Source organism: Daphnia pulicaria, chromosome 7, assembly GCF_021234035.1.
Source record: "Daphnia pulicaria isolate SC F1-1A chromosome 7, SC_F0-13Bv2, whole genome shotgun sequence".
Lineage (NCBI taxonomy): Eukaryota > Metazoa > Arthropoda > Branchiopoda > Diplostraca > Daphniidae > Daphnia > Daphnia pulicaria.
The window spans coordinates 14,003,524-14,030,563 of NC_060919.1; the positions used below are offsets into that span (position 1 = coordinate 14,003,524).

The following is a 27,040-nucleotide window of genomic DNA, read 5'->3' on the forward strand; positions in this document are numbered from 1 at the left end:
TTTGAAAGAGAAAAACCGCCGAGTACGCATGCTATAGCTATTCACTTTCATCAGTCGTCGCTAGATGGGAGGTTAGTATATTTTGAGGGCGCAGTTATGCATGGCCTACTCTATGGTTAAGGCCTGTAGACTTGTATCTACTGCCATGAAGGCGAGAGGTGTGGCCAAATTCCCTATCCTTGCCCGGGCAAGAGCCAATCAGAAAAAAAATCGAGGCTGAAACTTCGCCATCTGGTGTTTCAAGATGCAAATCTCGTTGTAAAGTAAATAACAATGCGTTTTTCGTACTAAGTTCAATAGCAGTTGTTTAGGAAAACGACTAAATAGGGTAGAACTACATTTCATAATTTCCGCAAAAATATTCTAATCAATTACTCCGTGAAACACAACCTTTTTTATAAACTGTAAATAAAAAAAGCTTCCTCCCGATCGACAATTGAACGCCATACCTATAACATGGTGGTGATCACCGCTAACCACTCACCCATCATTTCTAGAGGAAATCGTAAAAAACTTGCAAGTCACATGGCTACCTAACCATTCTAACGAGAAAGCAATATCGAACGCCAGATGGCGAAGTTGCAGCCTCGTTTTTTCTTCTGATTGGCTCTTGCATGGGGAAAGGATAGGGAATTTTGCAGATCCTCTCGCCTTCATGTGGCAGGATTCAAGTTTACAGGCCTTAACCATTAAGTAGGCCATGAGTTATGGCGGTTATGGGCGGAGTATTTGGAGGGCGCAGTCATGGCGGTTATGGCGGAGTGCAATGTGCAAGAAGAGCAGATTTTCTGATGGCTATAAATAATGTAAGTAAAGTCGAAATAAAGCAAGTATTTAATATCAATCATGTTCAAAATATGTTGATATTGCCCATACAGTTTTGTAGCGTAATTCATAGATGGAGAAGGAAACTTACACTAAAAAAAAAAAAAACGAAATGCTGGGTTGATGATGCAAAATTTTCATGTTTCCATGTTTGTTAAACAGCATTAGCAGAATATAAATATTTGGCTTGTCACGTCAGACAATCCCAAACTCAGGGAAGAAGTCTAGAACAAGTGGCTAAAGCGGACACAGTAAGTGATCTCTTTCAACAAGCTAACTCAAATTTTATGGAAATCTTTCTTAATAGCCCACATTTCTACTTGACAGCTCTACCAATGTGTTCAACAAGATCAGAAGTGCCAACTGCCAAGGTTCTAAGGACTTAAAAACGGTTTCTCATTTCACAGTCATGGTGATCCCAAAGAAGATGACCATTGAAGTTTTAGTTCTCTATCCAGAGACAAAATGATAGTGTTAAGTCTGAAGTTTAGTCACACCAATTAGCTTGAAACTAAATTGCTTTTTTTCACACTGCAGTGGCTCAAAACAATGGAATCTACATGGCTCATTTTATCGTCACTCTGGGTGGTGGACATGTTACAAAATTTTTCCTTAAGAATGCAGTCAACTATTATCAAATCAATTACTAGATGACCTTTTTACTCCTATCATTTGGTTAGGTTACCCCCGATTCAAATAGTTCTTGAGTCTTTCACATCTCACTTGAGTGATTGATTATTCTTAGGGTTTATTGTGATGAACTAACAGGTGGATAGTGGCAGTATAGTTTGATACAGGGATCCATTTCATGGAGGATAAAGCATTTGACAGTAGCTATCCAAAATAAGCAACTTGTGTGTATTACGTTTCGGATGGTTTCAATTCGGACTAGCCCGGTGCATCAGTGGGCCTTCTCCGACAAACCCAGATTAGTTTCATTATTAATCATATTTCGAATTTTTAGAAAATGGCTAATTGGTGTTTGTTTTTGTTTTTTTGTTTTTTTTTAAACATATGTTGGTGGTGGACCGGAAATCCCAGAATCGGATGAGATATCTCGCGGTGACAGTAGAACAGGATGCATATTCGGAAGTCAGCACATCAAGACTCGGAAACGTTTGTCGGTTCTTCGATGCCGACGTCGGCTGCCTTGACTGAGTTGCTACCTGGACGCTTCCCGACTCTTCACTCGCTTCGACGACGACAAAGATCCTATCGGTAAATTTCCATTAGAACTATTTCTTGAAACTCAAAAATTTGAATTCTCATTTAATGTTATTGCTGCCCAGTGCTGGATCGTGGATCGAATCATTCGTTCGGCTGAATATCTCGATTCTCTCGAATGACCTGGCGCAACAACTCACAGATCTCGTCCGGGATCAACTCGCTTATTCAATCCCGCCATTTTTGGGATCCAGCGAAGAAAACTTTTACTTCTCAGCTGAATTTTTCAGTGTCGTACCAAATGAGGTCGTTGTCCACTTTTCAACAACGGATGCCACTGCTTCTAGTCAATCTGCTGGACCGTATTCCGGCTTAAAAAATTCATTTCAGATTTTGTGATTGTTTGAAATTGCCGTGAACTAGTTTGTTTGTTTTTTGTTTGTTTTCTGCAATTCGTCTTGTTGTAGAGCGCCTAGACTAGCATATCTGAGTAAGTGTAACAGCTTGCGTATTGACCCAGTCTAAGGTACTGGAGAAAGTCTGATTGGTGGCGCTCGTGTGCCCATGGCCACTTTTAGTGATGGTAAGTCAGAGAACCCTGCCGTTGTTTTTGTCATAAAAGTGGTGATTTATGATTCCGGCCCCTCTAGTTACATTTCGTCGTCAGGAACAAAAAGGTTTTCCATTCAGGGTTCACCTGTTCACCATCTCTCATACCGGTCTGTTACAGCAGTAGTCAACGGCGTACAGCGAATTTTTTATATCAAGTTTTTTTGTTTTTTTTTTTCATTTAAATGCTACAGTGCATTAATGTTAGTAGTTTTGTGAGTAATAGTTGATTGGGGAAGTATTGGGTTAGTACATGCATGGTTTTATATATTATAAGAACAGACATGGGAAACATTGGGAGGTTATAAAGGGGGGACATGTGGAAGGAGTAGGAAATGAACCTGGGGCCTTTCTTATCAACACTAGGGGCCGCAACCATGACACAGTGGTCCAACATCCAATTTGCAAAATCTCGGGAATTTTATCAGATCCTTTAAAGGGCTGGCTGAGAATGCTGTGGAATGTTTCAATTCAGGCAATACAGGAGGTAGCTATTGGTTATAGTTCAAAATTGTCACGAGTTACGTGTTTGAATCTTGTAGGAAAATGGAGGACTAAGAGGGTAGGAAGCAAAAGTGCAAAGGAATCTGGAATCGTCCAGAAAAATGCAATGTATAAGAAAAGAAACGTGTTAAGTTAAAATTTTATTTTTCAACGGGATATTTACATCCATTAGCATGATTCCATTTATAGTTGAAATATTTGGTTAGAAACGTACAACGTTACTATAATTGCGTATCTAAGAGAACGTTACATAGTGTTTAAGGATTGATCCACCGTAGTGTTGGTAGTTTCAATGGTACACGTGACTATTTCTTTCAGTCTTCATTCTGCAGTTTTGTGTTGGTAATGGATTTGTATGTTTGTCGAATTAGTGTTCTGGTCATCCGTGTGGACAATCGGTTTAACTGAGTGTTTGCTTGTCAAGGTTGTTTTAACTCTTACTTTTATACGGCAGCATAAAACTAAATCAATAAATGTGTAATTGAAAATAACTTGTGCCTAGTTTGTGTTTTGTTTTTACTTTTCGGGTGTTGCAGGATGCAAAAATTGTGGATTGATTACCGTTTGGAGTTAATTATTTGGCTGTTGGTGATGTGTTGGCGGTTTTTTTATGGTGAGAAGATGATTATTTAGTGAAGACCATATTACGTTAGTATCGATTTCTCGTATTTCTTTGTTATTTTAATGAGTGTCGATTACTTCAAGCGGGAATTATTTCCAATTATTTTAAACCTTGCCTTTGCCTTATTTTCTGCAGTTATTTTGATTTATACTTTACACGTCTCTGAAACATTTATCGGCAGTTGCTGAGATGCGATTTTTAGTGATGACTAACATTTATTGAACCAGCAACAAAGCTCACTTGTTTGATTTTTGAAAAATTGATTTTTTTTCTACTTCTGGTTTTCTCATTTCAGTAAGTAGTTCAGTAAATATTCATCTGACGCACAAAAGAACCATATATTCGTGATCCTCGTCAAATATGTGGTAAAGTTCATGATTTTTTTTGTACGTTTTCGTACTTCCGGTGTTGAGAATTTTCCTGAACTACAGTTCAGGAAAATTCTCGATTTTGACTAAATTTTGGATTTCGTTTAAATTACAGCTAATCGACCCCAAATTTCATGGAGATCACGAATATTTGGTTTATTTTGTCGGCAGATCAACGGTTAAGGCACTATTGCTTACTTCCGGTCTACTTCCGGAAAATTTGCATAAAACTAACAAGTGAGCTTTGTTCTCTGCACTGCTCTCAAGATTTCAAGCTAGGTTTAAGCGACCAAAAATTCGCTTTTCAAGTTTTGTTACGTATTAAGACCAGTCCTTCAAATACTGAGTTTTGAGACGTGTCAAATAGATGGCGTGTTGATTGTTGTGTCAGTTATGGGTTTATGGCGTTTTGCTGTCAAAAGTGAAGTTATCTTTTCTTCGAAAATTATCAATGAATTCACATGTAAATTCGAGTGATTTCGTCTCTAACTTGTCGGTGATGTGTTCTATTCCGTGTATGTGTTAGATAACTTTAATGTTTCTCATCAACTTATAGGAGGAAACATGAAAGGGTCGTTGCCGTCGTGCAGCCTACCGTCATCTATTTTGTTCAAAATCTTTGTATTCTTCCGAATGTGCCATCGAAATGATACAGGTAATAACCAACATAAGCTCTATCCATTTCATGTATTGCTAAAACATATATTCTTCTCGTCTTTTGTTAGAATTTATAATTATCTGCTGTTTGTATTGGACTTGCTAGATCACCAACCCCAGCATAGACCAATCTCTCATTTCATCTTCTCGAGAGAAGATTGGATAACTGATCTGTGGTTTCATGTGTAAGTTCACTTATTATGTCACTGAACTTTTGCCGTTGCAGCCTAATATGTATTTAAAGTAGGCCTATTGATCTCCACTTATGTCTATCTAATGTTTAAGAGACGCTTTTGAGTGTATACTGATAATTGTTTATTCTTTTAGATCATAGACGTCAAGCACATTGATGACAAATTATAAACAATGTGACATTTTTCTCTTTTTATTTACAGGATCTTAACTCCAGGTTTCTAAATTTGCATGGCAGACTTTATGAGAAGTCATGTCCTTTCAAGAAAGTCAACAAGGTCACTTGTTTACTAACCTTTTGGCTGCTACCCTTGAATCTCCCTTTTTACTCTCTAAATAGCGGGCCATCTTAATTTGAGGTATTGCTTATTCTGTCGTTTCAATCTTGGTTGAATATTATTGATATCCTAATAAATGTTCATTCGGCTTACAGGGTAATCCTTCGCTACTTGTCATTGACTTCAACCACTGGGGAAAACCGACGAGAGAATGCTGTAATCCAAGACTGATAAATTGTTTAATCGTTAGATTAAATTATAAGTGCATATCTGGGCTCCCTTCTTTTCTGTGGCCCCGTTTCTCTATCTAACCACTAACCAACGCCCGCCGGTGGGCTCTAGTCGAACGGGGACTTGGAAGGCGCATGATCTGAGGGTCATGAGTCTAACCCGGAAGCCTAGTATGACTAATCGCTCCCCAGAAAAAACTTGCCTCGCTCTCTTCTCTCCTCTTCCATTTCCAGGTAATCTCCCTGGATCTACGCCGACACTGCATGTGCGAGTTTTAGCAAGCAATCCGCCACCCAATTTGACAAAAAACTATTATTTGATTAAAAGCTATTGTTGGTAGCTAAAAAATTGCTTAACTAAAAAACTAATTCGCTTTTTCAGAATATTTTGAAGAGAGATCACAAGAAAATCTAAAAACAACAAAGTGATCTAAAACCAAAATATTCAAAAAAAGCTAGTTACCCGTAATAGCTTTAAACACATCATCTAAATTAATCAAGCTTAAAGAATCGCAATTTGCACCAGTAGACTAGATGCTAATTTCTACATGAGATTTTTGAACTAGAAATTTTTTAACCGTCTGTCGCAATTTCCGTGAAAACAAACTTATCACTTTTTGTCAAATTGGGTGGCGGATTGTTTTCTAAAAAGCCTCGCACTAAAAAAATTGTCTTGAACCGAATGCTCTATTTAATGAATTGTTTATTTTGCATATGTTCCACAATAAATATAAGTTACACAATTTTTATATGATGATTTTTTATTATGATTATAGATATAAAATTGTGTGAATTTGATGTTGGAGATTGTGGGGTTTTAGGAATGGATGTGAGTGGATGTGGGATTTGATTTTAGTGCTTATGGGGTTTGGGTAAGTGGAAGTGGGGAAGTTATAGGTTGACAGGAAGGTATAGGTTAATAATAGATTTTATCACCAAGTACTGCATATTCATTAAAAATATACCTCACTTCTTTTAGTAAATCATAACCAAATGCCCCTTCTCCACTTTCTCCTCATTCCCCCATCCTGGACATGTTTATTTTTTGGTTGACATAAATCTCCCCATATTACTATTTTTTTTTGTTCCTTCTCAATATATAAAGGTTAACTGCAAAGACACAAATAGCAATTAAACACAATATTGGATGTCACTTCTGTAGCACAAAACCAGCACCTTGGATGCACAAGGAACAGCAACTTGGTGCAGATATCTTTCACCACCATAGGCTGAACAACACGCCACATTGGAAAGCAACATCACTGCTACGTAAACATGAACCTATAAACAAAGTAAAATTAATCTTCAGCATCATTGGAAATGCTGTATGAAATTTAAAAAAATATGCTAAAATCACTTCAAATATTCAACCCAAATATTATATGGCAACATTATCTTATAGCTATCGTGGAAACTTAAATTAATAAATTTACATGAAACCAGATGACTCATTTAAGATTTAAACACAAATTCATTTAAACTTTAAAGGATACTCTACAGTGGAACAAATAAACAAAACTTCTTTCAGAATCTGCCTTTCTTGCATACAACAAACTCCCCTTTAAATAATCCATAACAGAACACAACCCTGAAGGAAATAGCTGTTTACTTGACGAAATCCCAAAATGTTAAAACTAACCAATGAATGCAAAGCTTAATCACATTTTAATTGTAAAATCTATAACTGGATAAGATTGTCACCTTCAAATAGTGTATGTGTTCATGATGTTCACAGCAAAGGTAAATGTGACTTCCATGCAGCCTGCACGATTTGATGGAAGCCCTAGATTGGATGGCTTAAGTTCCTTTTATTAAGAGGTGCCTGCAATCAAAAATTACAAATGTTATGATCCACATATATTTCAATCAGTTTAATTATTAATTTTATCATTGTAAAAGCAGAATGTTACTCAGCTTCTCGACGTGGGCGACAGCATGGTTTCCAAGTCTTTCAGCATCAAAATTAGTCTACAAATAAAAAATTAAATTAAAAATTTTCAGGCCACTTTCACTGCACATGCAATAGAATTTAATCGAATCAATTATACCAAGAATAATAGCAAGCTCACGAACCGCCAACCCGAACCAACTAAAACCCATCACATTCTAGGAAATGCCTCACAAGTGGCAATCCAGCTAATTAAGCCAACATTAAAATTCAAAACTTGAAAAATAGAAAGGTCTAAAAATGGCGACTCTTTCTCTCAGAACCTCATGATTCAACTAACATCTAACCAGTGCTGCCACTTCTGAAATAGCAAAGTCGTGCAGGGTTGCCTTAAAAGTCCCGAAAATCCTTTTTTTTTTTTTGAAAAATCCTGCACTTTATCTTGCACGATTTTCTTCAAAATCCCGCAAAAATCTTGCAAAAAAAAAAAAAAAACCCGCATAAATCCGACACGATCCAACATAATTTCCTAGTTATCCTTGTATATTTGAAGTCTTTTCTTGTCAGACAGGTAAAACATTATTTTGATACTGTTGACCGACAGTTAAAAGCTACACAGCAGCTCGGTAGGATGCTTATTTTAGCCCTATTTCAGCACTTTAAGATTACTTTAACACGTTACGCTTTTTGGTAAGAATTATAAACAAACTGAAAAGCAAAATTTCATGCTTCTTCGAAGTGTAATATGCTTACAAAAAAATAAGTATGTTTATAAAATGAAATTAAGTATGTTTACAGAACAAGTACTTTTAGCAACACACTTATAATAGATTTAACGTACTTAAAGTTTTAAAAAGTATGTTAATGCTTCTTAAGTATGTTAAATAAAAAAGAACAGACCTTTAAGCAACACAATTATCATAAACTTAACGTATTTACTTTATTTATAAACGTACTACCCAATGTTTTCTCTGCTGCAACGAAAAAATGACACGAGTCCATTTCATTAACCATTAATGTAATTAATACATACAACTTGTAACAGTTGATAAGGTCTCTATAGCTGAATGGATAGCAAGCTGGAATGAAACTCCAGTGGTTGATGGTTCAAACCTCAATAATGTCAGAACTTTTTTTCAATAAAACTCTCAAATTCAAACAGTCAAACGAGAGGATTAGACGTCCACAGATCAGAAACTCAGAGTAAGGCTCAGAGCGGCTTAGGCTCAGAGCACCAGACAACAGCGCCACAGTGGTCTCAGTTGTTGACTACTGCAAATTTCAATTGATTAATACAATTATCACCAGATATTCAAAAAATCCCCAAAAATTACCAGAAATCCGACAAAAAAATCGAAAATCCTGCAAAATCTTACGTCCTGCAAATGTCATGCAAGCACTTCGAAAATCCTACAAAAACTGACAAATCCGACATAGTGGCAGCACTGCATCTAACCATGAACCAAGAAGGTAGGGGGCCTAAAGGGCTAGCCTACGCCCAACAACTGAAGACAAACCTGGCCACAAGATGTCATGTCTCAGCCAACAACATGGTGCCAACAACAATAACAATTTTTTTTAATCATTACGACTAAATCCATCAAGGGAACTTCACACTTTGATGGGTGGACCAATTTACCAAATTCGTCAATCACTTCAATCAGGCTCTGAAAAGAGCGAGTGATTTGGAAGTGGAGGACACGGAACCAACTGCAATTTACTTTTGATTTCATCTTCGCTCAACGCCTTCCAGAGGTGAGCAGCTTAACTGCGTTGCTAACTCTTGTCCACCATCTTCGCTCAATTTTAGATTACAAGTAATTCGTATCCTGCGTGTCAGGGCACACGAAATAACGTTAACGGGATGAATTCTTCCTGCACTGTTTTTGGCATAACAACATTTACGTTGACGAAGAATTCTTCGATGATTTTTTTCAGTATTGCAACTAAACAAGAAAGTGTATAGTTGAAGTAACTGAAACAGTGAAACTAGTGTTTTTTACTGCTGAAAACAATCTAAGCCTTCGTAGAATTGTAAACAACAAATGTTTAAAATTTAAAACAGTCAAATGAATTGAAAAGGATCCCTGCTCTAGCTTATCGAGACTTACTAAATTAGAAACAAAAATAACAAGCAGAAAAAAAAATTGAAAAAACTTGACTTTTCAAGAAATAGTTCTAATGGAAATTTACCGATAGGATCTTTGTCGTCGTCGAAGCGAGTGAAGAGTCGGGAAGCGTCCAGGTAGCAACTCAGTCAAGGCAGCCGACGTCGGCAACGAAGAACCGACAAACGTTTCCGAGTCTTGATGTGCTGACTTCCGAATATGCATCCTGTTCTACTGTCACCGCGAGATATCTCATCCGATTCTGGGATTTCCGGTCCACCACCAACATATGTTTAAAAAAAAAACAAAAAAACAAAAACAAACACCTATTAGCCATTTTCTAAAAATTCGAAATATGATTAATAATGAAACTAATCTGGGTTTGTCGGAGAAGGCCCACTGATGCACCGGGCTAGTCCGAATTGAAACCATCCGAAACGTAATACACACAAGTTGCTTATTTTGGATAGCTACTGTTGAATGCTTTCTTCCACCAGCCACCTGTCAGTTCGTCACAATAAACCCTGAGAATAATCAATAACTCAAGTGAGATGTGAAAGATATGACTATTTGAATCGGGGGTAACCTTACCAGATGATAGGAGTAAAAAGGAAGATATAAAAAGGTCATCTAGTAATTGATTTGATAATAGTTGACTGCATTCTTATGGAAAAATTTTGTAACATGTCCACCTCCCAGAGTGACGATAAAATGAGCCATGTACACATTCCATTGTTTTGAGCCACTGCAGTGTGAAAAAAAAGCAATTTAGTTTCAACCTAATTGGTGTGACTCAACTTCAGACTTAACACTATCGTTTTGTCTCTGGATGATTGATATTAAATACTTGCTTTATTTCGACTTTACTTACATTATAGCCATCAGAAAATCTGCTCTTCTTGCACATTGCACTCCGCCATGACCGCCATGACTCCGCCCTCCAGATGTGCTACCTTCCATCTAGCGACGACTGATGAAAGTGAATAGCTATAGCAAGCGTACTCGGCGGTTTTTTTCTTTCAAATCAATAAACAAGCTTTTTTAGCTGTCTGTCCTGAAAAGATGAAAGAAAAGATCTTCAGAGTAGAAAATAACTTTTGCCATTTTCTCTACACTCACCGGATAATGTGGTATCAATCGTTGTCAACCGAATTAATGTTAATAGCGACACACACTTGCTGGAGACGGAGTTTCACTGTGATTTTGTTGTGCCAGTCCAAGTTGCAAATTGACTTAAGTCTCGTCCTCGGTCTCGGACAAAACTGTTTACGTCGCCTTTCATGTACAATAGGCACGTGGCGCTATGAACGCCGGTATTTAACCTGCAGATATAGATGCATTATGCATGAATCAAATGGAGTAGATAGATATTACATTCACGATACAACCCGTCGATGTAAACAAACAAAAGGATATTAATTTTTCAACTTTAAGTGAAAGATAATAAGAAAAGTGAAAAATACTTACACATTATCCAACGGAAATACAATACGAAACAGTTCCAAATGTTCTTCGTGGATTTTCTTTCTATTTTCAAAACAGAAAATGTGAATGAAATTCTATTCCTCCATGAGATACGCCATTTCCCAACAGGTTTAGCTGTCAGCTCATGCGCGTTCTCACGTTTTCCGCTAGAAAATTGCAAATGCCCCACCACCACCCACAAAAGCCGATTGCACATCGCCATCATCGGCCATTTCAACTGGCGAAAAAAATGAAAATCGCCATGAAGTTGTAGTAGTGAGGGTTGTTGAACTACTACGAGGATATCGGGAGCCATAAAAAGGAATTGCGACTAGCCAATCTCGTGGCCGAGAACCAATTATGGCCGCTCATTCAAACACCAGCGGCGCCGTACATTTATATATATTTTTCTTTTTAAGTTCCCCGCCAGATAGTTGGGCAACCCGCAAAAAATTCCCAACTTAAAAGCGTCGACGCTTTTTTTACCGCTTTCAATCAGCTTCCGGCGGCCATCATCGATGACGGCAAACGCCACGTAAACAAAAATGCAGCAGCAGCAGGATCCATTGAAATGCTGGCATTCAATCAGAATCCGCAAAAACCTATAAAAGAGCGCGCATTATTTGAAAAAAAAATAAAAAGAGGGAAATAAATCTTTAAAGAAAATAGTTCACCTCATTAAATTTTGAGCAGAGAAAAGTCGTTTGGCGGGCGGGAGCGCGCGTGCGAGCCCATCCGCTTTTCCAATCGGTGTATTTCATTTACTGCCGAAAGAGGGGAACGGAGGGGGTTACCGGGTCTACATAATGAGATCGATCCAGCAGCAGCGACTGCAGCAGCGTCCTTTATGTGGGGTACATCAAAAAAAAAAAGAAGAGGAGAGAAAAAAGAAATATTATACATGATTAGACCTTTTCTGCGATGCTAAAATGCCTTCAATCGACATCAATCAGAGTTTTACGAGACCAATAAAAATCAAATGATGACGACGACGACGACGGCTCAACTTTATTTTATTTTTTTTTCGCAAAAGAAAATCAAAACGAAGGCCTTCTTCATTTGATGGCCTTCCCCCCCCCCCCCACCCTTATTCTTGGTTGATGTAACTGGCCAAAAGCGCATCGATGTGTCGTCCAGAAAAGAATAAAAAAGGCCATCGCATATCAAACAAATGGCGAGCCAAGAAAAAAAACAAACAAAAAATAATACGAAGTGGGTCGTGTGCATTGTGATATATCCTACTCCATCCACACGCACACACACACACACAAAGATTCCGGAACAAACACAAAAAAATTAGGTGCGTATTATTTACGCTGGGAAGAAACTTTGGGTCTAGTCTATTGGACGCAAGCGCAGGAGCGTGACCGGCGCCAACATTTTTTGGTTTCCCGAGCTCTGTGTTGTACATCAGTAGTCTATAATATCTATAGTTGTTTGCGAAGATGTTAACGCTAAGAAACATCACTAAACAAAAGCGAAAGCCGAGCGTCAGCTTGAATGCGTGTGTGTTACCCGCTATATATAATACTATAGAAGGACCAAAGGCATTATTCCGGATGAGCTCTCTCCTGCCGGGAGAGGCGATCGTTATGTGTGCGTATAAACCCCCAACACACACACACAAAAAAAAGGAAAAACGGGAAAATAATATAAGGATCAGAATCATTCCGGTATATATACTTGGGCCCATGTTATACAACTCTCTTTCCTCTCTCTCTCTCAATCCTTTTTTGGGGGTTGCTGCCGCTTCCTTCCTTTTGCGACCGCACCGTACATACAAACAGCATCTCCGGCTGTCACGATGTGAAGCTAAGACGCTTCATCATTCACATCAGTCCTCCCTTTTCTCTCTCTCTTATTCTTTTCCCTTGATTCTATATGGCAACACTTTCCACTTGCTTTGAGCATCGACTCTCTCTCGTCTAGCTCTCTACAATGTCGTTTTCTATTTTTGTTTTGATATTTTCTCTATAAGCTGGGAGCCTATATACTCTGGTATTGCATTAGCAATTGATCCCCAGCATTATATATCCCGGCGGCAGGAGCACTTTATACCGCCGAGCGGACACATCGCAGCTGGACGCCGTATCCTTTTTTTGATTGTATTTATAGAGACGTCTGCTACTGCTGCTGCTGTGTGTGTTTTGCCCGTGAAAAATGAGAGTGGCGATGATGGGATGTATAGGGGGGAGCTTGCAAATATCTAGGTCAATCGGCTATTCAGCGGCGCCCGCAAGATAATCCAACGCAAAACAAATGGTCGACTGTCTGATCTCTACACACGATATCCAAAAGGTAATAATCATAATAAAAGAAAAACCCATTATCTCCGGGATTTAACCGGAAATAATGAATGACTGGGAACTTGGCAAACATCTAACACACGTCATCGGGAATAACCGATGGTGGAAATTGAACGAGAGCCCCGGGACTCGTTGGAATATCATTTGAGCTCAAGAAATTGTACCGTACTTGTTTCTTTTCTTTTATTCCCCCGAATTATTTTCTCGCGGTTCACTTTGTTTTCTCACATGACGTAATACATCCCGCGTGTAAGGATAAACCGCGCGGTCGACTCCACAAGGATAAAAAGAAAACAAAAATTCGTTCGGGAGTCGTTTTGGTCCTTCCTTTCTTCTCTCTCCCGTTCGAGATCTAATCAGCTGGGCGCTGTGCTGCTGCTCTGGCGGACAGACGAGAGTTTCGGCGACGCCTCATCATCCCTCCCGATCCAAGACGCTCGACTGCTGTCCTTCTTATCTTTCTCTGTCGAGCTCTTGGTTATTCTCTTCTGCTCTTGTAAACATTAAAGGAGATGAGCTGAGCTGAGGCAAGAAAGAAATAAAAAGAAAATAAGAAGAAAAACCTGTACACTGTAATCGGACGTCTATACTCATTTTTAAAAAAAGAAGCGGGAAAAGAGAAAAAGACTTTGAACTGCGCGCGTCCACAACGGCAGGGCAGGACTTTGGGGCTGCCATCAGACATGAAAGCACAAAAATGAAAAGCTTCTTATTTTCTTGATGTTGCTGTATAGACGTTATATAAGAGGAACATGTCATGTTGACGTTCAAGCTCACCGCCGTCGCAGCCGAGTGAATCTTCAATGAACGCACCGCTTGATATCATTAGCGCAAAAATATTATAGAGACGAACAAATGCAATCAGTCCTTTGGCATTAATCAATCCAAACAATTCCACGGGCGTTATTTCCGCCCCACAAACACACACACACAAATCCCCTTGATGGGGAACGACGTTGCGTGAATGGAAGCCGACTGGCGCGTGATCCGACCGGAACTGACGTCTTATATACAAGTTATATAAGTTTATATAATTATGACCCAAATGATGGTTGATATAAATGTCTCCAAAAAATCATTGATAGCATCACTCTCATTTTTGGCACACGCACCTGGGATGCCAACAGTTCACTAAAAGAAATTGAAAAGGATCTTGTGATCTTTTTTCGATATTGAATAACACAAGAGGGCGACTTCGCCTCTCGTCAGTCAATAATAATAAAAGCCGTGTGATAATGTCTCCATACAAGAGCAGCACGTCTATACGCATTGGCGCAGGAAAATATCAAAGAGAAACGCGTTGAGATGTGTAGCATCACAGCCATCATCCAGTTTTTGGTTGTAAAATAAAATAATAAAATAAAATAGCAAACTCTTCATCTCAAGGACCTTATGTGCCAATCACATAACGTCGTAGGATATACTCTGCAAGTTTCTGACACACTCGAGACCAGCGAAAAAGTCATGTTCCTCCCAGTTGACATATTATTCCAATGATGGCTGGCGATGAGGGGAAAAAAGGAACCAGAAAATCCCGAGCGAATAGATTCATAAAAAGAAAATGACGTTTCTAAAAATAAATGGAAATTTTCTGAAGATGTAGACACATTCAAATCGAATGCTGTATAGCTACGCCCAACTTTTGGGCACGCGTGTCAACAAGGCCTCGGTCGTTTGTGAGTATATAACTCGATACAGAGACGAATAGCTCCAAGGCTATGTATGAGATCTAAACAGAAAAATGGGTTTGAGCATTATTATTCAAAAAAGCTCGTGGTACGTGTGACTGTGACTACATCAAATAGAGTGCAGTTCGCCATCCAGTTGAATGACCAGCAGTAGGACCTTTTTTTTATATTATTTGGGTTCACTATGATGGAAACATTTTTTGGGAAGTCTCCTTTGGGAACGGATTAATTAGACCAAGTTAATTGGAACATTCGGACACACAAGTGGTAAACTAACAAGCAATTAGTCGCGGGGCCTTTCAAGTTTGTGCCATCGACACATTTTTGGTCGAGGGGTCCGCAGTCCCATCACACATTCCTTGTTGACCTATTAGTCCGTCCAGTGATGGCCAGTTGGGAGCATATCTATGGCGACAGCTGGGCCATTTCACTTGCGAGCTGATTGCATTGTGTGGCTATAGCCTTCCTGGCTCTATAGTCTTGGCCCTGGTTATATTTACCCCTCCATCTTTTCATTTATGGCTGGAAAACTGTCGGATTCACGCGCGATATTTGCCATGTAGCAAATACTAACATCCAGCCGGCATTGCTGAGCCCCTACATCATCAACTCTCTGAGAAAAGAAAGAAAGAAAGGGGCGAATCAATAAATAAAAGGCTAAACATCAGAGAAAAGAATCTTTTTTCTTTTCTTGCCAACTGATGTCTTTGTGTGGCTGCTGGCACGTGCGTGTTTATCCAGTCGTTGGCAGGCTCAGTGCAGCAACATGGCGTCGAGGGGGGGGCGCGTATCAAAACCGCAGCATCCGACACTTCCTCCTCCTCCCTCTTCCAACAAGAAAAGGAGGAGGGCGTGGAAACTAATACGTCGGCCCTTAATAAATCAACAGTGCGAGTCAACAGAGAAATCAACAATCCTTGTCGTATACTATAGTTGAAAATATAGACAACTATTCCAGGCATTTGCTGGCGAAAAGTCGATAATAAACAGTTGAATGAACTTCAATTGAAAGATTCTTGATGCGATTTGAAAAACTTTTTAAACTTTTGACGGCTGCTGTGCAATAATACAGGCCGGGAAATTCCCGCTGACTGAAAAGAATTTGTTATTTTATTTTTTGTATCAAAAGGATTTGAAACGGCAATAAATTCGTCCATTAATATCATAATAATGAACCGGAAGTATATCAACCAAAGGGCAAATGACCTATGAAAAACGACCGGCAGTGATTCATAGGCCAGCGGAGAGAATATAGTATGTCTAGTCTATAGAGAACAAGAAGTCAATTTTATACGTCCTTTTATATTATACAGTCACGAATATAACGACTGGCAACATAATAATAAACGGGCCCGTTATTGTTTCGCAGTCGTCGGGAACATTTTGTGGGGGGAAAATAAATCAAAAAATGAATTTCCCGCAACCAGCAAAACAAAACAAAAATCTGAAGAACTTTTTTTGATTATACAACACTGCGCATTTATTCGATTATGTACAAGGTTCCTCATACAGATGGGTTCCCCCCTATATACTGATTTATGCCTATAGATCCATTGGCCGATGGATCAATATAGAAACTCCTGAGTATACACAGCAGCGCTCAATTGCCAACAACAGCAAACCTTCGATGGTCTATCTCATTAATAACCTATACTAGATCCGAGAATTGATCAAGGGGCTTTATTTAACCTCCCCAGCCCGCGATGGAAAGTCGCAAGAGGTTCTCAAGTGAGCAGAGAGCAGCAAAAAAGTCAAAAAGTTTCCACATACTTGTTATTTTTCTTTGAAAATTCATTTATCTCTCCTCCCCGTCAATTCAATAGCTAGGAAAAAATATTCGCCCAGGGATCCATCTATAGACGCTCATTCAATCTAGATTTTTCTTTCAAGAATGAAACTTCGCCTATTTACTTCCTATAAGGGCCGGTACACTGCTGCTCCCGACCGGAAGAAAAAACCGTGAGTGTGGCGTATAAGTTACAAATGATTCCCCTTTGGGGGCGGGCGGGGTTCACATAGAAAATCAATCTTTTTATTCTATCTTTCTTTCTCTTCCGGACAATATCCTATCTCAACGTCCGGCAGAGTAATATTATTTTTCTACCCTCCCCGCAAAGGAAAATGTGTGTATACATAGCCTATAGAGTCAGCAGCGGTGTATTAATTATTATGTACACGAAAACGTCGTAAACAATCACCACAAGTGACACACCCCTCTCCAATATGGCCCAGCACATGACCAGAGGGCCACCGGGTTAATGAACTCATCAGTCATCAGATATTGGGAAATAAATTCAGTTTGAGGACCCCCCTGCGCATGAGTTAAATGGATATACCGTACGTCTAGATAATGATCTAATAATCAAGTATAAACTAGTAGCTATATTACAACTGCACTATATGACCTCCCCCTTCAACATGGGTGGGGAGGAGGGGAAACGAAAAGAGATAAATCACGCCGGTAAAGCTAAACTGACTTTTGTGTTAGGGCATCAAAGTCTATACGATAGAATAACCCCAAAGATGCTCCGCAAGAAGTCTTTTTGTGATGGATGCTGCTGGGCTAGTAATTCCATTTGGTTGTATTATATTGAAAAGGGAAGATGGATATACATATATCCATCTGTATTACAGCAGATACAAGTCTAGTGTTGCTGCTGCTGCTGCTGGGCTCTCGGCTGTGTCTAAATGTTAGACTTCTGAATGGGAAGTTGCTAAAAGGATCGAGTAGCAAGTTAAATGGTTCAATTTGACGCATCCGGTTTTATTTTATTTCTGAATGAAACCCCCCCAGCCTCACAGTGTATTATTCAAATGACGCGGATGGCCTAATCTTTACAAGCTTTTATATCAGCGTGCGTAATCCAATATTTCAATGTACTTCACCAACAATAACTGATGGTGATTCAAACCAAAATAATAATATCAACATGCAGACGTTATTTCATTGATTCGATTGAAAGTTAGACGAATTTGCGTTTACCAGTTCTGGAGATCAATCGTAAAGAAAAAAAGAAAAAGAATCAAAAGATTTCGGGACTTGATAGGCAGAATATCGAAAATAAAAAGGGAAATAAGAAACTTTTCAATAAAGAACCCTCCGTCTCAGCAGCTTTGAAGATGGGCTGATTCCAATTTCAAAAGTGAAGTTCAATCAAGTTCACCATCATCCCCAAATGAACCGAGCCACTCAGACTCTATATGCTCTCCACGACCCAATCCTACAAAGATCCCACAGGGAACAACAACGTCCCGTTTTGATTTCGATGAGGATGAGCGGAAATGTATGCGCCAAAAGAATTGCGCGTGGGTCACCCCCCCCCCCCCCTCCTCCTGATCCGGCCAAAGACATCCAGCATCAGCCTCTCAGTCGCTGTTAAACAGTCGACAGTCTCCAACGGATCCCGCAGGACGCGGACCGCCGTCAATGCCAAGTGCCACATGTCAGTGTCGTTGCCACTCAGCCGAATCGTGAAAAGTAAATGTCCGGGAAAATTCGATTCTATTGACAGATCCTCGCCATGGAAATTGTCCTGGTGCCGACGCTATTGAATCTGACGCGATGGGACGAGGGAAATTTGACGTCCAAGGCGGAGAACGCCACGGTGTTGGTGGAGGAAAAAGATTGGGATGACGGCAATCCCATTTTGGCTTTGGTGTTGTTCTCCTTTTGTCTGGCCACCGTCCTGGGCAACGCATTGGTCATCGCCGCGGTGACCAGGGAACGTTACCTGCACACCGTCACCAATTATTTCATCATGTCACTGGCCGTGGCCGATTGTCTCGTCGGATCCATCGTCATGCCATTCAGCGCAGCCGTCGAAATGCAATCAGACCGGCGATGGTTATTCGGTCGCGATCTCTGGTATAAAATTAAAAATTTACCCGTCTAATTTTAATTGTAGTATTTATTCAAATATTGACTTTTTCCTGATTGAATTCTCTATTGATATAGCGATGTGTGGCACTCGTTTGACGTCCTGGCCAGCACCGCATCCATCCTCAACCTCTGCGTCATCTCCATGGATCGTTATTGGGTAACAAACAAAATTTTATTTAAACAGCAGCAGCTCAATAATTCTACGCTCGACTTGACGGAAGAGTCAAACTTGAACTGATGTAACAAAAAGATCCGGTCGCCCTTTGGCACGTTCTAAATAACGACGTACTTTCCACTCGACACTTTTCACAGCTCTAAAGTTTCAAATATTTGTACACACAAGTTGAACGCTCATTATGAAAAAAACCTGCGCTATCCCAAAAAGTTTATTTTACAAACGATGAGATCCTCCCACCTGTCCAATTTCTCAAGTCGGAAGTGAAAGACTCGGTGAAAGATCAGGAAAAACATTTTGAGTTATTGACAGAAGGCAACTCTTTTTTTTTCTGGCAAATAAAAAAAGAATCGCAGACGAGGCAGACGCCAAAAGTTGAGTGGAAATAATAATAAAGGGAGGGGGGAAATGAAGATCAAAGAATGTCAATGAATCCGTCGACCTGCAGTTTCCTCCTTCCACTTCCGATGGGGAAGGAAAAATCTTGACCGACTCATTGACAATTCGCCTCGTAATTAACATCGCAAATCCTCTCCCGACTCATTTCCCATCCGAATATGCAAATGAAATCAGAGCCAAATGGCAATGAGATCTGTTCTCCTGATTCCTCTGGACGTGAATCATCCACCCGGAAATGAAATGAGGAAAAAGTTAAGAGAAAATGGAAATCGTAAAAAACTGAACTTTTGGGCCATCCATAAAATTTTCAAAAACAAATAGTTTTAAAAATTCAGTTCAAAATCGTCAAAAGTTCAAAATTCGTTTGATCAATTTTAAATCCTCCATCAACTTAATTCGCAATCGTTTCCTTTGTCTTTTATTCTTTAGGCCATAACGGACCCGTTCACTTATCCGAGTCGGATGACGCCCAAACGGGCCGCTTGTTTCATCGCCCTCGTTTGGGTCTGTTCCAGTCTCATCAGTTTCCCGGCCATCGCCTGGTGGAGGGCCGTCGCCGTCGACCTCGCCCAGCACGACGGCGCCACTCACCTGATGGCCTCCTCCTCCTCGTCCAGCACATCCGACATCAACGAGCGGATCCATCCGCTGCCGGAGCATTGCGTCTTCACCGACGACATCGGATACCTCGTCTTCTCCTCGACCGTCTCCTTCTACGGCCCCTTGTCCGTCATGGTCTTCACTTATTACCGAATCTACCGGGCGGCCGTGGCCCAGTCACGGTCCCTCCGGCTGGGCATCAAACAGGTCGTCATGGCCTCGACAGGTGAAATGGGAAAAGGGACGGGGGGAGGATCGGGGTCGGGATCCGGTGGGTCGGGATCGGCCGAAACGGTCGAACTTTTAACTTTGCGCATCCACCGCGGAGGTCGAGTCGCTTCCGACAATCGGCGATGCGCTGCGGCCGCCGCCCTTTTGACCTACCAGGCGGCCAATCGTCACCAATTGCCCATCGATCCTTCATCGACGTCCAGCACCAGCAACAACGTCCTGCAAATCGCCGACGCTTCCCAACCGTCAACTTTGCAGCGACAACAATCAGCAATCGATCGGCGCCATTCACAAACGGAGGCGACGATTGCCGGCCTGTCCGTTTCCTCGTCGGTGGACGGTGACGGCGGATCGGGACGTTTGCCAATCGCCAAAATGAATTTGAGTCGAAAATTGGCTAAAATAGCCAAGGAGCGCAAAGCGGCCAAGTATGTAAATTTTAAAATTTCTTCTTCCCCATTTGCTGCAATTTGCGATAATTTTCCGATTGAATCAAAAATTAACAATTGACAAAAATATTTCGTTCCCGATTGAACCCCAATAAACAGGACGCTGGGCATCGTGATGGGCGTGTTCATCGCGTGTTGGTTGCCTTTCTTCGTGACGAATTTGCTCTCGGCTTTCTGTCAGTCGTGCATCCACAACCCGGAACGGGTCGTCACCGTCGTCACTTGGCTCGGATGGATCAACTCGGGCATGAACCCCGTCATCTACGCTTGTTGGTCTCGCGATTTCAGAAGGTATTACTATGTGTATGTTATTTTTCTCAACACGGAAAGGCGCTCTCTCGCCAGAAAGTTACTTAGTTTCAATCCCAACATCTTTCTGGTAAAGTTTACTTCGAAGTTAAATAATTCTTTTTTGAAGGGGAGGGAAATGGAGTGGGTAATACAACGGGAGCTCAGGGAATCAAGATTCGATTGGCATTTGCACAATTGATAAGGCCATATGCCATCTCTTGAATAACCATCAATTGATGGAGCACACATTGGAAAAAAGAGGCCAATTTAAAATTCCATGTAGAAAAAAGAAAGAGGAAGACTGCTGGAGTGTGTCACTGATGGATAGACGACTCTAAATTCGCTTCAGCCTTTACAACTTCCCACACGATTTTCCACAAAAAGATCTGCTCATTCACTTCATTCCCCCCAACCCCCTCATTGACGTAGTATTGAACCGCTTCCGGTTGGCATAAAACAAAATAATTCCAAGGATTTCAGTCGGCCTGTTCTATTCTAAACAGAAGGAAGAAATATGGAATTGAAATCTTGAATAAAACATTTTTAAATTTCGAACAGAGCCTTCGCTCGGATCCTGTGCGGATGCTGCCCACGTCTGTTCCACCGCTGGAAGAGACACAGTGGCAAATCGGGAACCAACAATCCAATGAACGTGAGTAGAGTTGATCAAATATTTATACAACATCCAAATTCGGCGACTGAGTGGGAGGTTCTCTGTCGGCAGACCGCATTAGTGCCTAGCAATTAATTGAAACCCCCAAACTGAGCTGGAGAGACGACTACAAACGTGTACGTCATTCATCACACGCACGTGTCATCTGTACATTTTGCTCTTTTGTTTTTCTATTCCAGCATCACCACCACAATCTCGGAGGATCGGCGACAGCGACTACAATTTCCGCCAGCATTTCGACCGGAACCAACAGCCGGCCGCTCTCGCACACGAGTATCGTGCTGGCCACGCCGAGTGGCTCCCAATTGAGTCCGTTGACGGGCAGCCAAACTTTTACATCGCTGTGTCATCATTCGACCTCTTTTCCCATGTGATTACGCCTTCTTACGCCATCACGTGTCATGCGTGGGAGGATAAATGAGTTGCCGATCTTTATAGCCAAGCTGTCACGTTATTTGTTCACTCGACGGGGGAAAAAAACTAATTACATTACACCGCGTGTAATCATGTTACCATAGTTACCCAAGGCCGAGAAACCCAATTAATATCAAATAATACCAAATTCCAGAACACGTCCCAGGGAAATGTTTTCGAATCTTATCAAGAAAACGGAATGTCATTCTCGAATAGAAATATCCATTAATCAGCTGAACCGAGTGGCTTCCAATTCATTTCACCTGGCCGACACCTTTTTCCCACCTCATCACCAAGTTGGCTTATTTGGCTTCATCATCCGATGAAAAAAAAATACGAAACGAATGATTTGGGGACAGCAGAGGCGAATGAATCTGTTGTCGAGCTTCAAATGGCAATCGGCGATAATAAATTGACTTTGCGAAATGTCAAAGTGGCGATCAATATCTTATTGTACAACATGTATCATTATTGCACTCATTTTTTATAAGTGTCTGATGGGGATCAAACTCCTTACAAGAAATGAATCAAATAAAAATTTTCAAAATGGGATTCACAGATCGTACGTCATTCTTCTACTAGATGCCTCTACGCCGACAAGGAAAAAATAATGATTGAGCTACATTTTCAATTAGATTTTTCAAGATAAAAGAATGCTAGGCTGCAATCATACAGTGTTGAGACTGTTGACGCAGTTGGACGTAGCCAGTCCAAGAAAGAAATGCGCTCAGTATTTGTGAAACTATAAGGAACGAAAGCTGCTCTTAATTGACATTTCGACACCGAAATGTTTATTAAGCGCATTGTTATCGTGATAATTCCAAGAAATTATTAGTCTGACTGGAAAGAAGTTTGATTCTATGAATATGAAGCAACAATCGTTTTAATTAACTTATGCCTAACTTGAAAACTGAATTGAGAGGCAAGCTCAACTATCCAGTTTTATTGCCATGGAAGGAACCCGGAAGCGCGATAACTCCTCAACTATTCATTTTGCCATTCAATTCAATAATGATTTCCATGAAAGCTGATCCTTCTCACTCAAATTGGACGATTTTTGGCTATTTTTCTGTCCGCACAGGAAATGGATTTCAAATATCACAAGGATCGTTTTTTGGCGTCAGATTTATGGTTACAATTAGCTACCGGAAGTGAATTGGAAAGTTAGTTTTCAATAAGATTTTGAGATATCCCCTAGCCTCAATTCTGCCTATTACACAAAGTGGATGACCTCAAATTAACAACCGGTAGGATATTCAAATAATTTTTTGAATTTCCTTCCAACAAGCTGATCCAACAGAAGGCGAAGGGTGCATCATCTCTAATTGATTCAATCCGTCCGCTGTTAAACCGTATCTCATTATCGGCAGAATAAACAGAATATCTGTTGAACAAGCAAAGGACTTAATTCAGCTCCAGTTCACCAATAAACGAGGTGTCGGTGTGGCAACAGGTCTCTCTCTAAAAAATAGTCTTGTTGAACTTTGCTTGAAGTGTTTGAACCAAAAAAGTTGGGAGGTGCAAACATCAAGAACAGGCCTGATCTACAGTCGTTCGACAAATGAGATTTCTAGTGAACCCTGACTTAGAAAAAACAAAAACGGAGCAGAGAAAACAGCTGACAACCGCCTAGCTCAGGGAAAAACCGTTACTACGTAACGATTCATAATCAACTCAACCCAAATATTGCCAAATAAAGTAAGAAATTTTGTCCTACCTTTGTGACTGGGAAATACAGCCAGGCATTTACAGTTGCTCCATCCATCCGATGAAGAGTTGAATTCCACCAGACGGGATAGGGTAAAGGGTGTCCTCGCGAACCCACATTCACATGGACGTACAGCCGTACACGAAGACATTGACATCGGTAGATAATTTCCCAATGCGATGGGCTGCATTTTATCTAAATAAAAATAGAAAATGGGTTAGAAAAAAAATTGACAGAAACCGAAAAAGAATTAGTCAGGAAATGAAACACTGGGTAAACCCTAATTGTTAATAAATTGGGAGAATTAAAGGTTTACATGTAATACACTGCCTTGATGCAGGTAATGCAGCATAAAAATATCTATTATGTAACAGGTTAATAAAAACAAAGGAAATCATTCTACCCAAGCGATGATCCTGAGATTGTTGATGATGACAGGTTAACACCTGCACAAGAAAAACTTGCAGATTGTGTGGTTATGATGGCTGCTCTTTGGCCTCAAATCTGCAAAAAAAAAAGAAAACGGTTACACATAGTACAAACAAACTGCCAGCATTGATAGGAAGCATATGTGATGAATGCCAGCTAGAAACTAACATTTCACGAGTTTGAAACAGGTTTAACTCTTCTATTTAAGCAGAATCATTCTATTTTTATGCAGAGTTTTGTTTACCTGCAAAATAGCATGGAGTATGACGGTTATCAAAAACAAATCAATCTTTAACTGTGTCTCTGACTTTTTCGAAATTTAAAAAGCAGACGACACTTGTCCAATTTTATGCTAATCAGCAATCGTCAGCATGCTTGCGAATTCATTAAAATGAAATCGCAAAAATGAAAAATTCAGGGATTTGAGGGCAACACCATCCATACTTTTATTTGTTTAATAAACAAATAATAATTTGACTTTTAAAAAACGACCCATGTCAAACCCGAAATACCTACCAAAAATTTAACAAGCAGAAATGCTGAATCACATATTTTGTAAAATAGCGCAAATAAAAAAACATACGACATACGCTAATCAGTTGAGCAACCTCAAGATTCATACAAGTTGCACCTAATAAAGAACTTGCGTTAAGCCAAGGCATGCAAATAAATTTGCATACTGCAGAGGCACTCTGTCTGGATTGTTATACGCCAGCTAAAGTTAAACGCACAATAAGCCCACTTCTCTTGTTAACAGGCAACAAGTAACTTTCTTTCAGATCAGATTGCAGTTGCTTCGAGAATTCAGATTCAGAATTCGGAAAAAAGGCAAAGTTCAATAAATGTCGTTCGTTATTAACACTTTCAAGTCAAAACAGGACGTGTGATTCTTGGATGGCCTCGAGCTACATGCTTTTGTCCCTAAAACATTTCGACTATCCCGGTTTGGACGAGGGTGATTTTTAATAATGGTCGTTAAAAAAAACAAGATAATCATAATTGGGAAAATGAACTGGTTGCATTGGCGTGTCACGAAGATGTATAGCGTCATATATGAAGTTCACTTCATCCCACCCATGTGTGTGAACGTAGATTAATTTCACAAAAGCACCATACTAATTAGAAGAAACACATACTTTATACATGGAAAAAATTTTCATTTGCATTGGAATTGCTGTCCATTTCAAATAGTCAGACTGATTCATCTGAACGTTCATGCCCAACATAAAGTTCATTATGAAAAAGCCCTCGACTAATTTTTAATGAAGATAATGCTGGTAAAACGATGCAGTTTAGCATTCCAACTGCCTCTTAAAGAAAATTCAATCGGTATTTAACTAATGCTACCACAAATATAGCATAGCATTTTTTCAGTTAACAATGCCGCACTCTAACAACCTGATTGTGCACGATCAGTAATCGAATCACCAAAACTAGACGTACTTGATAGGTTCAATAAAGTTCGTTTAACGAAAGTTCCCTGAGGACTATCAAATCAGAAAAAAAAAACATGATTCCTTGTTAATTCAAACGTTAATATCAAATGTGTAACTACTGGGCTTCCTGTGAAGCAATGGGCCATGGGGGGAGGGCAGACAACCTAACCACAACAGAAAAGAGATAACATTTTCAGGGTGTGGTCACAATAAATGAATGAATCTATTTCAGGGCATTATTAGTCGGAAATAGTGGCAACAAGTGGCAATGCGCAATATGCAAGAAATAAGAAAACCCGTAATAGTCTATTACTCAGAGCTATCAGCTACAATAATTCTGCAATGAACGATCCCATAGGACAAGAAATCCAAGGACTATTAACCTTCCCAGTGTAATCAAAGTACTTCCCGTTTGATTTCCCGAAATTATTTCACAAAAACTGAACTTTGAAAAGTGAGCACGTTATACAAGGAAAGGTACTTGTTACGAGAGTCAGTCCGGATATAGAATAAAACAACCTTAACCAATATAAACCGTTTTCAAATTTAACGTACACCATCGATATTTTCATTTCTTTAGTCTTTATATTATGGATCAAAATCCAGTTAGAAGTTAGATTGGAGAATATCGTCATTGTTGGTTGGAGAAATGAATTATTGATAAAGACATTTTCAAAAGTTACAAAACATCTTTAGTCGTTTCATTATCTTTCACATGACGATTTTTAACGATAAAAAATCGAATAAAAATTTAAGCACTGAGCTTTAATGAAATTCACTGATGAACATGAACGTGAGAAATATTCGCAAACTATGTATAAAAACACCATCACTGTAATTCATTATCTGATCCTTTACCAAATCTATTAGTTTGGTTTAACTCATTTATTGAAATACGGCTTCGTCTGGAACTTATTGACCCGAATTCGTTCAATTCACAAAAAGATACTGTGTACAACGCCCAATTGGGCCTGCAAGACGAGACTAAGACTTTGCGTTAAAAAATCGCGGATTTTCAAAGGGGTTTGTGAACACCATAAAAATTTCATTTTCTTTTGCAAACAAATGACTTCAATTATTTAAACACGGCCCATAACAAACCCAAGATACCAAATAGTTCACTATGCAGAAATATTGAAACACATTGTAAAATCGCAATTGAAACCATACGTGAATCCCAGTAGTCGTGCAATCTCAAGATTCACCCAGAGGGTATGTGAACCCCGTGTTTCGAATATTCTGGTCGGTAAACTGTCGTTTAATGCGATCAAATCAAAATCGGAAATATGAACTGTGTTTCACTTGCGTGGAACGCAGATGTAAAAGATAATTTTCGAATTAAATTTCATCATACCCGTGTTGGTGAATGTGTACAGTTTGGAAAAAATAACCAACCCACAAGGAAGAAAAGCGCCACTCATGATTCCAACTTGAATTCATTTGAATTAGTAA

The 27,040-nt window shown here is 39.8% G+C and overlaps 1 protein-coding gene and 4 long non-coding RNA genes across 8 annotated transcripts; 3 read left to right on the top strand and 2 right to left on the bottom strand.

Annotated features, from left to right (window-relative positions):
• Window positions 1-727: 727 nt before the first annotated feature.
• On the top strand, window positions 728-3,593 carry LOC124350881. Of its 3 annotated transcripts, none has more exons than XR_006921235.1 (6): window positions 728-806; window positions 879-1,076; window positions 1,133-1,298; window positions 1,363-1,500; window positions 1,594-2,043; window positions 2,115-3,593. It is a non-coding gene; the product is annotated as an uncharacterized LOC124350881 (long non-coding RNA). The 3 variants fall into 3 exon arrangements; XR_006921233.1 differs by having other exon boundaries at window positions 1,153-1,298; XR_006921234.1 differs by having other exon boundaries at window positions 730-806; window positions 887-1,076; window positions 1,153-1,298.
• An 840-nt stretch (window positions 3,594-4,433) lies between these two features.
• On the top strand, window positions 4,434-5,294 carry LOC124350872. Of its 2 annotated transcripts, none has more exons than XR_006921222.1 (3): window positions 4,434-4,747; window positions 4,818-4,992; window positions 5,145-5,294. It is a non-coding gene; the product is annotated as an uncharacterized LOC124350872 (long non-coding RNA). The 2 variants fall into 2 exon arrangements; XR_006921221.1 differs by having other exon boundaries at window positions 4,466-4,747; window positions 4,818-4,934.
• An 867-nt stretch (window positions 5,295-6,161) lies between these two features.
• Window positions 6,162-26,740, bottom strand: LOC124350847. The gene is made up of 4 exons (XR_006921159.1): window positions 26,730-26,740; window positions 24,588-24,595; window positions 7,151-7,271; window positions 6,162-6,730 (listed from the first exon to the last, which is right to left on the bottom strand). It is a non-coding gene; the product is annotated as an uncharacterized LOC124350847 (long non-coding RNA).
• Window positions 9,014-24,487, bottom strand: LOC124350865. The gene is made up of 14 exons (XR_006921208.1): window positions 24,397-24,487; window positions 24,127-24,227; window positions 23,733-23,918; window positions 20,405-20,407; window positions 11,584-11,752; window positions 11,396-11,511; window positions 10,913-10,972; window positions 10,565-10,767; window positions 10,317-10,499; window positions 10,037-10,190; window positions 9,818-9,969; window positions 9,531-9,707; window positions 9,341-9,447; window positions 9,014-9,283 (listed from the first exon to the last, which is right to left on the bottom strand). It is a non-coding gene; the product is annotated as an uncharacterized LOC124350865 (long non-coding RNA).
• On the top strand, window positions 18,306-22,549 carry LOC124350592 (dopamine receptor 2-like). Its single transcript, XM_046801366.1, has 6 exons — window positions 18,306-18,768; window positions 18,859-18,940; window positions 19,787-20,616; window positions 20,737-20,928; window positions 21,487-21,580; window positions 21,781-22,549. The coding sequence occupies exons 1-6, from the start codon at window positions 18,425-18,427 to the stop codon at window positions 21,973-21,975; spliced, it is 1,737 nt and encodes a 578-aa protein (XP_046657322.1). The 5' UTR covers window positions 18,306-18,424; the 3' UTR covers window positions 21,976-22,549.
• Window positions 26,741-27,040: the final 300 nt, after the last annotated feature.